The sequence below is a fragment of the Dryobates pubescens genome, chromosome 21 (genome assembly GCF_014839835.1).
Source record: "Dryobates pubescens isolate bDryPub1 chromosome 21, bDryPub1.pri, whole genome shotgun sequence".
NCBI lineage: Eukaryota > Metazoa > Chordata > Aves > Piciformes > Picidae > Dryobates > Dryobates pubescens.
This window is the reverse complement of record NC_071632.1, coordinates 16,434,014-16,447,314: the sequence shown is the minus strand read 5'-3', so window position 1 is coordinate 16,447,314 and position 13,301 is coordinate 16,434,014. Positions and strand designations below refer to the sequence as shown.

Here is a 13,301-nt window from a genome sequence, read left to right as displayed (position 1 = left end):
AAATGAGACAGAGTGAAATTTTCTCTGTAAGTAAATACTGAGCAAATTGCCTTACTACATTTCAGTGTGCATTAGTCCATTAAGAGGTTGATGACTTCTTTTCATAATGCAACAATTTTCATGCATACTTTACAGTCATTTCTTGTTTTCTCTTAAAGATACTGAAATTCTTATATTATTTTTGTGTTACTCTCTGATAAAATGAAATAATAATGTCATTCATAAACCCTAATCATCATTTCATTATCCATAATCACCAATGGATTATTCATTTAGTCAAGTTAATGCAGTGTCTTCAAGGGCAGTCATCTTTTATACATTTAATTCCAAACTGGATTTGTTTATGAACAGAGAGCCTTCACTTTTTAGGTTATTATGCATTTTGAAAATTGCTTTTCCTCTTGTGTGCATCAAAGACATTTCTGTGGATAGTCACAGCTATTTGTGTGTACAATACAGTCTTTCTTCAACCTTTCAAATCAAGAACTCATTAGTTAAAGGAGAGAAAATGTATAGTGATCCCTTTGTATAACATAACCATTGTGGTTGAAAGGGATCTCTGGAGAGCGCCTAGTCCAACAAAGATCATATTTACTGTGGGCTGCTGAAAATAGGAATAGTCTAATAGTGATTTTTAAATTGGTTTCTGTGTGTATGTCTCTCAAGCCTGAATTAAAGGCAATATTATTAACATGGCATATTAAAAATATGGTAGGTAAAATGTAATCACATTTGTCAGTTTTAGGGAACTGGTAAGATGATCTAGTTTATGATGTGAGCTGTTTGCTTTTGGGTTTGGAGAAGAAGAAATATGATGTATACATGAGTCTAGGGATTCTTTTTCAATTTCCATGAAATCTGATCATCTTTGGCTACACTGGATTTCTGAGAAGGCTAGAGTAAACAAACAGCTGTTGAGCCAAAAAGGAAATGGTGGAGAACCAAACATGTCTCAGGAGTGAAACCAGGATGTTGAGATAAAGAGAAGTGAGGATGGAAATGCCCAGAATGTAAGTGTTGGGTGAATAATCATTGTAATAAGCAAGAGTATACAGTGTGTGGTACTTCCTTAATAATAGGAACTCAAGAATGCCATAGAATTTCCCAGCTTCTTCTGTCTGCTCCATTCCCTCTGTTTCACAGTCACAGCTTTCAAAGACAATGTTAAAAGAATTTAGAAATACAACTGTTAAGAATTATTTGGAGCCTGAGAAGTATAAATTGCAGTATAAAATTCAGATGGATTTTGTCTACAGAAGAGAAGATGAAAGGAAACACAACAGCAGTTTTCAAATAAATAAGAAGAAATGTGGAATAAACTCATCCTCATGTCTGTGGTGAGTGAAATGAAGTAACAGGCTGCGTTTGCAGTTCAGGAAATTGAGATGAAGCACAGAAGAAAAGCCTTTTTTTTTGGCAGTGAGAATAGTGAAGCAGTAGAATATGCTGCATATGAAGATTTTGGAATCACCATCTGTTGTAACAAGAGACTACTCAAATTATCTCCAGGAATTACACCGGTAGAGTTAGTGCTGTTTGGAGCTGAAGCGTGAACTAGGCAGCTTTAGGACACCACTTCCAGCCCCATTTTAAAAAACATAGTTGTACAACCACAAGTAGAAATGTTTTTCATAAACAAAGGCCTCTTTAGTCTTCCAGGAAAAGCTGTAATAGGTTCTGTAGTTGGAGTAAGAGCTACATAAATTCAAGATATGGAGAAGGCATGCACTCTAAAACCAGCTAACCACTGGGGAAAATTCCCAAAGGACAGAGTAGGTTCTACAGAGCTTGAAACTCAAAGTGTTGCAGCCTATATATAATTTATGGGCATGACTCAGATGTAACTGCTTGAAATGACTGTGTTTGGTCTGTATTTTATGGGATGTGAAGCTTGGTGATCTTAAATCCTATTTAATATTATTATGTGGCTAAATTCTCCTGGCATATCATATTCTATGTGTCTGCATGAGCAAGACATTCAAGTAATAGAACCTTCTGGTTTAGACCCTTTCATGTCCAAAATCTGCTGTAAAAGACACAAAAATGCATTCACAGAACAATGTACAATGAGCAGTCTTCCCTATGGTTCTCTGGAAGTGGGGTGTCTGTAACTGCCTCATGCTGCTGGATTAAGCCTGGAAAAGTTGCCAGATATCATTTGGAATAAAATAGTGATTGTAGATGACAGGCAGGCAGAACTCCAGACTTTCTCTATTATTTTCTCCTTTTTTCACCATTTTCAGTGAGGGAATATTTGTAGAAGTCTAATGAAAATTACTGCAGATGAGCTCACAATTGCTCTGGGTTTGGCCGATGGATGAGATGTTGGTTTCTCTGCTGACACAGAGGAGTGAGACAGACTTCCTTGAGTCACTAAGTAGTCAGCATGTCTCAGTGTGTATCACAGTTGGGCCATGTATGAGCAAACGGCTTTGCAGATGTGATAGCAAAGAGAGAGACTGCATAGACATTCAATTTCCTGAAAGGAGGTTGTAGTGAGGTAGGTGTCAGGCTCTTCTCTCGAGCAACAAGTGCTAGGACGAGAGGAAATGGCCTCAAGTTGCACCAGGGAAAGTTTAGGTTGGATATGAGAAGAAACTCCTTCACTGAGATGGTTCTCAAACACTGCAACAGGCTCCCCAGGGATGTGGCTGAATCACCATTCCCAAAGGGTTTAAAAGAAGAAGAAATGTGGTGGTTTAGCACCAGACTTTATAGAGTTAGTTTGGAATGGAATGGAATGGAATGGAATGGAATGGAATGGAATGGAATAGAATAGAATAGAATAGAATAGAATAGAATAGAATAGAATAGAATAGAATAGAATAGAAATAGAATAGAAATAGAATAGAATAGAATAGAATAGAATAGAATAGAATAGAATAGAATAGAATAGAATTAACCTGGTTGGAAAAGACCTTTGAGATCATTGAGTCAAACCTCTCACCCAACACCATCTAATCAACTAAACCATGGCACCAAGCACCCCCTTCAGTCTCTTCCTAAACACCTCCAGTGATTGTGGCTCCACCACCTCCCTGGGCAGCCCATTCCAATGGTTGGACTAGATGAACTTAAAGGGCTTTTCCAACAAAACCAATTCTGAGATTCTTAATAACTGCCAATTATTGTAAGTAGGATACAGCAAAACAATGTGATGGCAACTGGAAGCAAAGGGAAAAACCTAAAATTTCGAGCCATTCTGATAAATCAGATACTCCAGCTAGCAAGAGAGACAGACAGAGCTGAAGTCCAGGAGGCTTTGGAGAAATCTAATAACTACTGTGCTCCAGTGCACTAGCATGTATTGTTTGGTTGGGTTTAATTGGTAAAGCTGTTTGATACTCCATGGTTTTCTATGAGTTCCATTCCTGATGTGAAGTTCAGATTTTAGAAATGGGTTTGAAACCAAATGGCTCAATCTTTGCTAGTGCTCCTACAGCTGTCATTTCGTGGCTGTGTTTGGAGCCGTGCCATAAAAGGTGAGACTTTAGAAAGAATAAACTGTTACCCAGATTGCATCATCAGAAAGGATGGAAATCTTGCAGGGATTGTGGCAGCAACATTTTGCCTGCTTTTAGCATCTTCAGAGACGTACAAAGTGCTTCAAAAACACTACCACTATTTTTCAGAGACTGAGAAGAAACAGATGGAATAACTTGAACTTCAGGCACTGAGCTAATTTTCAGACTTACTCAGTGTACATTAGATCATTAGGCAGAAAGCTACTTTGTGTAACAGTGTATTTAATGTGTACTTACCATAAAAGCCATTTCCTGCTATTCTGTAAAGCCAATTAGCTATTTACCAAATAGCAAATCTCATGTTCTTATTTCATTGGGCAGCATGAAAAAAAAGGGAAATGGCAATCATATAAATTATTATCTTGATAAATACCTCATTGACTTTACATTGTAAGAGTCTTTTCTAAGAGAGATTGGGGCATACCTTTCATTTGTCTTAGAGATACTTGTTAGCCAGACCCCTCGCTTTCTTTCTGTGACAAACTCATACCTTTAGGTATGTTTCTCTGTGTATGCATGTTGGTTATATTGTACCTGTAATATTTAGTTATTCTTCATTCCAGGCATAAGAAAGAAGATATATTTCCCCTCTACATTTCTTTTTGCATGCTCACTCATACTACTCTTGCCCCAGGGATATGATATAGAAACATTCCTGGAATCTCATCTAGTTCTGGAAACTGAAGCTGTGGGTTAGAAAATCCTGAAGGTGGGGATTAGAAAACAAAGATTTCATGTAATCAAACAGTAATGATTTTGAGCATTTGAGAAGACCACAAGTGTTCACGAGATGTTTCAGTACTTAGTTGTCCATCCTGTTAAATATGTGTGCCACATTTGACTAGCTTCAAGTTCAGCCTTCGTTTGCTGGATTGAAGAACCATCCACTATTAGAGCTTTCATTGATCTGTGAGCTCTTATGATATGATCAAGCCCAGTCTCCTCTTCTTGTTTGAATGATCCCATACAATGGAAACTGTCCCTGGATCTGCTGGTTTACCCTGTCCCAGATTTTTCAAAGATGTTTACCTGAAAGATGTAACTGAGATGGTTTTGATTTGCTTCTCTTCCCTTAAACACACAGCCATGTTTCTTGAAAAAGGTGAAACATCTTTCTCAGGATCAAGTTACTTTCCTTCCAACTTTTAGGGCTGAAGTTATGTGATGCTTTTAGTATGCAAGTAGTGTTGATTTTTCCTCTGACTTTTTTTTAATGTATGTGTGTAGTTTTTTACTTTTTTTTTTTTAAACTCACACTTTCTGTGCCTGAGTTTATGTGAATAATAAATAGGCTATCGAACAGACCAGTATATACATTTCAGAATTAGACATAAATCAGTTGACAAAAGGGACTGACTTGTTTGAAATTTAAGTTTTACTCCCTCTTGTATCCATCCCACATCTTGTGTCCATTTTACAATCCTACCCAATTATAGAGAAAGATACAGGAGTATCCTAAAGGGGGTTGTAGTGAGAAGGATTAGGTTATCAGTGATCTGAATTTCAGACTTCTCACATATAGCAGGGGGGCCCTGGTCAGTGAGCTATTGAGGGAAGCTCTCAATCAGATATGAAAAGGAGGGAAATGGTGCTGAATTTTTGGGAAATAGCAGTCTCATTCCCATAATAAATGGGGAAAATAGGAAAAGAAACCTTGCATGAACCTTCATCCCTCTAAGACAGGGGCACACGTTGTATGTCTGTTTTCCTGCTAAATTTAGGGGAGAGAGATTTCTAGGATTGTAGCACAGTGTTTCTCAGTAGGTAGACACTAGCAGACAATAGAGAGGTGTAGAACTAGAGGATGAGTGTCATGCAATGTACATGAACTGTCAAATACCTTGATATCTTTAATGCCTGTGTTTTTTCTGAACAGCAATTTAAAGCAGCATCTAGTCTTCAGAGTTATGTCACAGCCACAAGATACATTTAATTATGCAAAAAAATCTAGGTTTTCAGCTCTTGACATCTGCAGACTCTTAGTCATTAGACTGATGGTGGTGTACTAATGCTACCAAGAAAAAAAATAGTTATTGTTTTTTATCTTCTGGCAATAAAAAGGAAAGAGTGCTAAACTTCACAGTTAATGGAAGAGACAGATCCATGTCAGGAACATGCTGACTAATTAAGAGTCAGTCATTTCTATGATGTGCATTATCTTTTTGTCATTAAACTTTGGCTTTTTATTGTTTTTCTTTGGGGTTTTGTTCTTTTTTCTTTTCTTTTGTTTTTCATTATACTGCAGAGTAGTGAATGAAACTGTGAATGAAACAATGCCCTGATGCTGAAGCTATTTTTCTGCCTCTTACCTCGCCTTCAGGAAACTCTTTCTAATAGAAGAAAGTAAATCTTATGTAATCCCACAAGAAAAGTTACTACTTTAAATGTTTTACTCTTTGATGTAAGCTCTAAGGCTTTTTTTTTTTTAGCAGTTACAGATACAAATCTTGCTGTTTCCAAGTTTTCCTCTTTTTTTGATTGTAGAGATTACAGTGTGGCAAAAGGACAGAGGAGTGCAATTCCTTTCTCTCTTTTCTGTATTTATTCCCTGTGCCTCATTTTTCCTGGGATGGACTGATGAAGGAGATACAGCAGGCAAAAAAACCAACCAAACAAACATCCAGGTAAGGATCTTTTTTTGCATGTAGTAATACTAGCTGGTACAGCATTGTAAACGTGGCTGCTTTTGACTGTAGCAGATGCAGTGCCATTACAGAATAATGCTTTACTGATCCTTAAAATTGTGGTCTCTTAATTGTACTTACCTCGAGAACCTGCTCTTGCCTTCTGGAAAAATAACTTACACTGCAACTTAAAATGGCTCATGGTTGCCTGCAGCACAGAACACTTAGCGTTTTATGTCTTTAAAACCATCTTTAGTTGTTTCCTTTGCTGATTATACCTATCAAGCAAAGTGTTTGATCACGATTGTTTTTCTCTTTGCGTGCATTAGGGCTGCCTGGCTTTTAAGGACGAGGTAGTTCCTTCAGTAGAATTCTTCCAACAAAACCCATACTAACTCTCATAGCATCAGCAAAACAATGGGAAAGAATTAGAATGTACTCAATCAAGAGTGAAAAAAGGACACTAATATGTTCTGGTAATGTATCTAAGAGAAATAAATGTATTTAGCTTACCATCAATGTATACTTGTTATTATCCAGTACCTGTTGCTTGCAGGCACTTTACACAATTTTTATTTAAATAAGATACCAGATATTTATGATTTACCTTAATTTTAATATAATAATATTTTGAACAAGACTATATTTCATATTTAACAATATATGAATAACATAAATAATAGATATTATGTTTAAATATATACAAGATTCAGATAAATGTTGTGGGTTTTATTTGCTCAAACAAGCTTTGCATGTCTTCACAGAAGTTAAAACACAATGTGATGCTGGCTCTGATCTTGCATCTAAGACTTTGAGAATTTGTCTTTGTAAGGCATAATGAACATGCATCATAGCCTGGGAATAATAAAAAATAGAAATTAAAGAATGAAAACAAGTCATATATAACTAACTTCTGACCAAAAGCTTTTAATGAAGGGCAAAATTTGTGCCAATATTTAATACATGCTGGGTAGTTCAGCTGGTTAAAACCTCCGAATGAAAGGTGAAGCAGAACAGCTTTTGCTTTCATAGAATTTTACATTCACAGCTTGCATCAGGTTGGGAGGGACACTCAGAGGTTGTGGAAAACACCTCTTCTTTGCTTTTCATAAATGTACCTATGATTTCAGCAGAAAGCAGATAATTAGGATTTAGGTGATTATTCGTCAAAGGTATCACCCACATGCTTCTTTCTTTCTGACAAAGCTTCACTTATTAGTCAGAAGAGCAGCCAAGCTCCTCCCTCCATCCTTCCCTGAGGCGTCCCAATACAAAAGAAAACTTTCTGCATGGGAAATGACTGGTTAGGCAAGGCGTTCATTCGAACAGGATGCTGAAGGTGACAAAAATGAAGACTCTTTGAAGATAGAAGCTAGGCAAAATTACCTCAAGAAATCATTGTGAAGGGTTTTTATTTTGAAGGCGATGTTGTAAGTATTTTGCTTTTGCTAAATATTTGGATGCTATGAGAAATCTCCACTGCTAATCTGCTTAATGTAAATCTGTGTATGTTTGAGCAAAATATTCAGGGGTGTCTGTATACAGGTAGTGTATACATATGAAAAAAATTAGATGCACAAATGTTTGTAAGTTTTGGATGTGGTTTTAGTTTAGATATAGGCAGCACTGTATGTAAGAAAATGTGCCTTTAATGTACAACTACTATGTTGGTGTAAACATGTAGCTTTTCCTATAGTTTGCCTGTGGCACTGCAACATTTGACTAAAAATTAATGTTTTTCTCACATTAATTAGTGACTACTTTTTGTCTTGTTGGTTTGTTCTATCAGTTTATGCACTGTAGCTCTCAGACTGGCTTTAGAACTATCTAATCTGGGTTTTACTTATCCTGACACAGTGGAATCTCTTTACCTACACAAGCCCAAAATGCTTTTCTCACAAAAATTCTAGTGTTTGGGGTTTTTTTTCAGGGTGATTTTTCACAGTCTAGCCCGTTGCATACCTCTCTGATTTTGAAGGTAATAGATTATATTATGTTACATTGATATTGTGAATAACTTTTTGCATCTCTTATTAAAAAAAACCAAACAAACAAAAAAACCACCCCAAAATCTCCCTAAAACCTTAAACCCCTACAAGCAATATCAAAACCCCTCTGGTAAATATTTTTCCAGACACAAATATTTAACTATTTGGTTGGGGCAGGGGTTGTATGGGAAGTGGAGAACCGAGGACAAAATGCTAGGTGGAAGAAATGACGATGTATTCGAGAAACAGCAGTAGTCAAATAAAGTGTCCAACTTTGAGTTTATAAAGGACTAAAAATCTGTTAAATCTGTTGATAATTATTGGTAGTTACTTAGGAAAAAAAATGATGAACAGAGAGCAGAAGTATTTTCTCAGTGAATGTTTGTCTCATAATTTATAGTCACTGTTGCTGAGGGGGGTGCATGGGAGTTTTTAGCTCAGGATCATTGCTTTTTGCAGATTCTGAAAAAATCAACTTCCAAATCCTTAATACTAAGACAATGCCTTTGCTTACTACAACCATTGTCTTTGCTTCATTTACTACAGTCGATGTAGTTGCCTAAAATCTCAGTCTCACTGTTGTCCTTGAAACTGCTTTGAATTAATCTTCCTAGAATTATTAAAATTGAAGGGGGGGGGAAGCATGTTGATTTTTGCTTTTATCTTTTTTGAGCTTTCAACTGAAATGGGTCTGTGGTTTTGCAAAGTAACAGCTCTTTGATTATGTACTTTCGATCTCTGAGTTGTGGTCCCTGATCGGATCTGAACTTGCTGGTAAAGTTCCAGAGGAGGAAGAAAACCAGTCCAAATCCCCTAAACCAAAACAAAATCATTGCACAATCACTCTGGCTTCAGGTAATTGCATGTTACTTGAAATGAATATACATTTTTAAGGAAGAGCTGTAATAACAGGAGAATATTGATTCTTTACCATGGTCCACGTGAGCTCACAAAAATGAAGTAGCTCAGCTGGACCTTGGGCAATCAAAAATGTGGCCTTTTAAAGAGTTGTTTGTGACTGAAAGGGTTTGTTAGATGAAAACAATTTATATTTTGTCACAAAGAACACATCATTGTGTAATGGGCCAGCATTTTCTTCATTTTTTGTGGATGAGAGCTGCAGTCATGTAAATTGCTGTCATCTACAAGAGATATGGTAAATTCAGGCTGGAAGTCATTAGTAAATCAATACAATGATTTGCCTTAAGTCACTTCAGTGCGTCCCATTACCTTGCCAGCCTTCCCCTTTGTCAGTGTGCAAGAAGCATTTGAACAATACCCTTAATAACATGATTTAACTTTTGGTCAACCCTGAAGTGGTCAGATGGTTGGACTAGATGATCATTGTAGATCCCTTCCAGATGAAATTCTGTACTCTATTCTGTTTTCACAGAAGGAAGAAGTAATTTATGTAATGGGTATTAGGTTCAATTTGTGTATATTTCTGTTATTTTCTAATTGTAAAGCATCTTCTCCTTTAAATTACTTCTAGTACTGGAAACAAAGGCACAGAAGGAAAAATGGATCCCTTGGTTTGGCCAGCAGAAACTAACAACTTTCGACCTTTCACCCCTGAGTCCTTGGCAGCAATTGAGGAAAGAATTGCTGAGAAAAAAAAGCAGCAAGCCACAGTTAACCAGAAGCATAAGGGTCAACGAGTTGAAGAAGCAAAACTTACTCCTCAGCTTGATCTGAAAACCTACAAAAAACTGCCATCTCTGTATGGGGATGTTCCTGTGGAACTCATTGGGGAACCCCTGGAAGATCTTGATCCATACTACAGTGATCACAAGGTTAAAAGTTTCAGAGGTTTTTGGTTTGGTTTTGTTTGTTTTTCTTTAATTTACTTTTGTCTGCTGAACTCTTAGGAGATAAATAAAGAGCTCTGTTCAGGAGGTGATGACTTTTGATTGTTCTGTACAGATCTTTGAATATTTAACTAGTGTTTTGTGGGCAGGAGTGCTAAGGTGTGCTCAATGTTATGTAATGCAAAGATATTTTAAGGTCCAGTCAGTAAATAGAATTAATGATGAAAACAAGACATGCTTTGATAGGAAATATATCCTGGGATAACCAATGCTTTGTTTTCCAGAGCAATTTATGTGATGTCTGTGAGGCTGAACTCAGTCTCCTATACAAACAGTGCCTGTCAAACAGTAGATCACACTGGAATTGCTGACCTACTGCTTTTGCTGACTTACAAATATTATACAAATTAAGAGAGACATAATCAAGATGTTTTCTTCCTTGTAAATTAATTTTCTGTTATTTTATGTCTCATCATCTTTGTTTATTGTACCATCTTTACGTTGCATGTTGTTTGTGGTGTTGGCTGTAGGAGTATGCAAAGTAGATGCTTTAGGAAAATCCCTTCTAAATGAAATGTCTCTAGGATAATTGCTCACTATTGAACGGGACTTGAGCTGAAGAGCAGAAGATTCTAGCCAGTCCTATGTTGCTTATATATATATATATATATCAGCAAGTCATTGGAATATAATAGTTTAATCAGAGATCATGCAGAAAGCTTTGTTCTTCCAAAGATTATTTATTTCCCCTCAAAGAAATCAAAGTGATAGAGTCTTCACAAAGAGAAACAAAATCTGAAACAGGTGAAGAAATGTACATAGAAGTTACTGATTTAAGTTTTGATTTAAGAGATTTCATTTTTTGCTTCATGTGGCAAAAGTACAGAGCTGCGTGAACCTTAAGGTAGTATAGAGGGAATTTAGTATTACTTGATAATTTGGAAATACTTAAAAATTAATATCCATCATTGTTGCAGTCCTAGAATAGTATCCTTTAATTACTTTGACCAGGTGAGTATAATCACTTGGTCTTCAAATTCATTCCTTCACAGGCAACTATGAACTTTTATTTAGCTGGTGTCTTTCAAAATGTGGTATCATTAGGTCACAGCTCCTTGTAAGAATATAGGGAAGCTTTACTCATACCACAGTATATTAGAGGTTGGAAGGGACCTCAAGAGATCATCAGGTCCAACCCCCTCTGCCAAAGCAGGATCACTTAGGGTAGTCCGCACAGGAATGCATCAAGGTGGGTTTTGAAAGTCTCCAGAGAAGGGGACTCCATAACCTTCCAGGGCAGTTGTAATTGCAGTTAAATAAGATTCTAGGTGTGGATTTGCAAATCTAAGCATTTAATTTTTGTTTCATTAAAATATTTCATATACTCTCTGAACCTTTATCTCACAGACTTTCATGGTGATAAATAAAAGGAGGACCATCTTCCGGTTTACCGCCACACGTGCCTTGTGTTTGGCTGGCCCTTTCAATCCAGTCAGAAAAATGTCAATTAAAGTTCTGACCCATTCATATCCTTTTATTGGCTTCTTTTTGTGTTGTTTTTTTTTTAAAGTATGCTTTAGCATTTTTCTGCTATTCTGTGCTTCTGTTCATGTTAATGTAAATGTAAGTTTACGTGGCTGCATTTCTGTGCTTATGCTGAACGTTGTTATACAACAGCCAAAATAGTTACGTGGTGTTGGTAGAACAATTTCCTAAAGCTCCTATTTAAAGTCAGATTTGCAGCTACTGTTGTCATTCAGTACCTTCTAAATGTTGGTTCATATTTTATCTTTTCCCCAACCTTTTTCTAAATCTCTACTGTGGTGGCATATTTCAAGTGTTCAACACCCAAACCAGTTACTGTCTAGTTATTTAAGCATGGAGGCTGTGACTCATGGCAGTGCTTTGCTGTGAGAGTCTGGTGTTACCCTAGGAAACCTATTTTGCAGTCAACTTTAGAAAGTCCTGAAGAGTGCCCAGTTTTTGTATTTTTGCAAAAAAAATGTGAATGTGGCTTGGAGAATGTAAACATGTGAAAGGATGCAGGTGCAAACCCATAGGGTGATTAGTTGCTGCTCCGTCTACTAAACATCTGTTTTCAGTGGAGTGGATTTGCAGAAATACATCCTTCTGTGGGAACTTAGTGACTGACTTTGTATGACGTGCTATTAGAAATTACTAAATTTGCTATTCAGTTTCAAAGAAACTCTGAATTTAGGGCCAATGTTAAAGAGCTACCACATTTTATTAGACAACAAGTGAACTTGCATAAGAGGAGGGTTTTTTCATGTGCATGTTTTGATCTCCTGGCACATTAAGAAATTCTTTTGAACTTGTGGGAGTGCATAGGTGTCTCCTGTAACAATGTATATATGGACTCCCTGTTTCCCTGGTTACTGAAAATTAAGCTTTTTCATCTGGTTTGCCTAGGCTTAAAGTCCCTACTTATTATGGTCTTGTGATCCATTGCTCTTTATTCCATGCTCCTGTTGGGAAGAAATGGAGGTTTCTAAAGTTTCAAACAACAGCAGACTGCAGGGGACTCTGATATTTTATTCAATTTATTTTTTCCCCCCATTTATTTCTGTTCCTCATCTCTTCTGCAAAACATGTTTTGTCCAATTAATGTCCTAAGTTCCAACACTATCTCCACATGCAGATAACCCATTGTTATTTTTAAGTCGTGACATTTACCCAGCTGAGCAGGTTTGTTGTGGTTTTCTTTGGAAAACACATGGAAAGTCCTGACCATATTCAAAACTAAAGTCATTATCTGAATATCAATTTAGGGGGTTTTATGTATAAATCAGCAACTTTTCTGAATTTCATTGTTCTATAACATAGCACTTTGTCCTTAACTTATTATTCACATTATTTGTTTGCTTTATTACATGTACTGTAATACTCAATTGTGCTTCCATGGCTGTAAATAATCTTCCAGGAAATCTCAACTGGACTGAGTAAGTTGCCTTCTGTTCACTGTTTTTCTAAGATCACCAAGGTGCTGCACAGAAAAATGTAGCACTTCTGGGGATTCAAAATTTCAGACACACCTCTGAGGGAGGATAAGGATGATGATGATTATATCACACAGTCCTTTGTGGAGCCTCGGTGACTTTTTGAGGCTTACACCATATGCACTTTTCTTTACATTGGCTATTTTCCCATCTGCTCTGACATAGAAGATTGTCCCATTTTTCCTTTTAAGGACTAAGCCTTTTGCAGAGAGTGTGCAACAGGACCCTAACTTAGTATATGCCATTGAAAAGCAATAACTTGAATGTCTGTTATGTCTGAATGTCTGTTCATTCAAAAAGTATAAAGGGATAAATATTCCATTCTTTCTTGCTGGTTCCT

At 36.7% G+C, this 13,301-nt stretch overlaps 1 protein-coding gene across 1 annotated transcript in view; it reads left to right on the top strand.

Moving 5' to 3' along the window:
• The first annotated feature begins 9,656 nt into the window (after positions 1 to 9,656).
• LOC104302321 (sodium channel protein type 5 subunit alpha-like) overlaps positions 9,657 to 13,301 on the top strand; it is a 33,043-nt gene continuing 29,398 nt past the window's right edge. The window contains exons 1-3 of the mRNA XM_054171274.1: positions 9,657 to 9,929; positions 11,352 to 11,470; positions 12,815 to 12,904. Coding sequence (XP_054027249.1) covers positions 9,657 to 9,929; positions 11,352 to 11,470; positions 12,815 to 12,904 — 482 coding nt within the window. The remainder of the gene's footprint in view (positions 9,930 to 11,351; positions 11,471 to 12,814; positions 12,905 to 13,301) is intronic.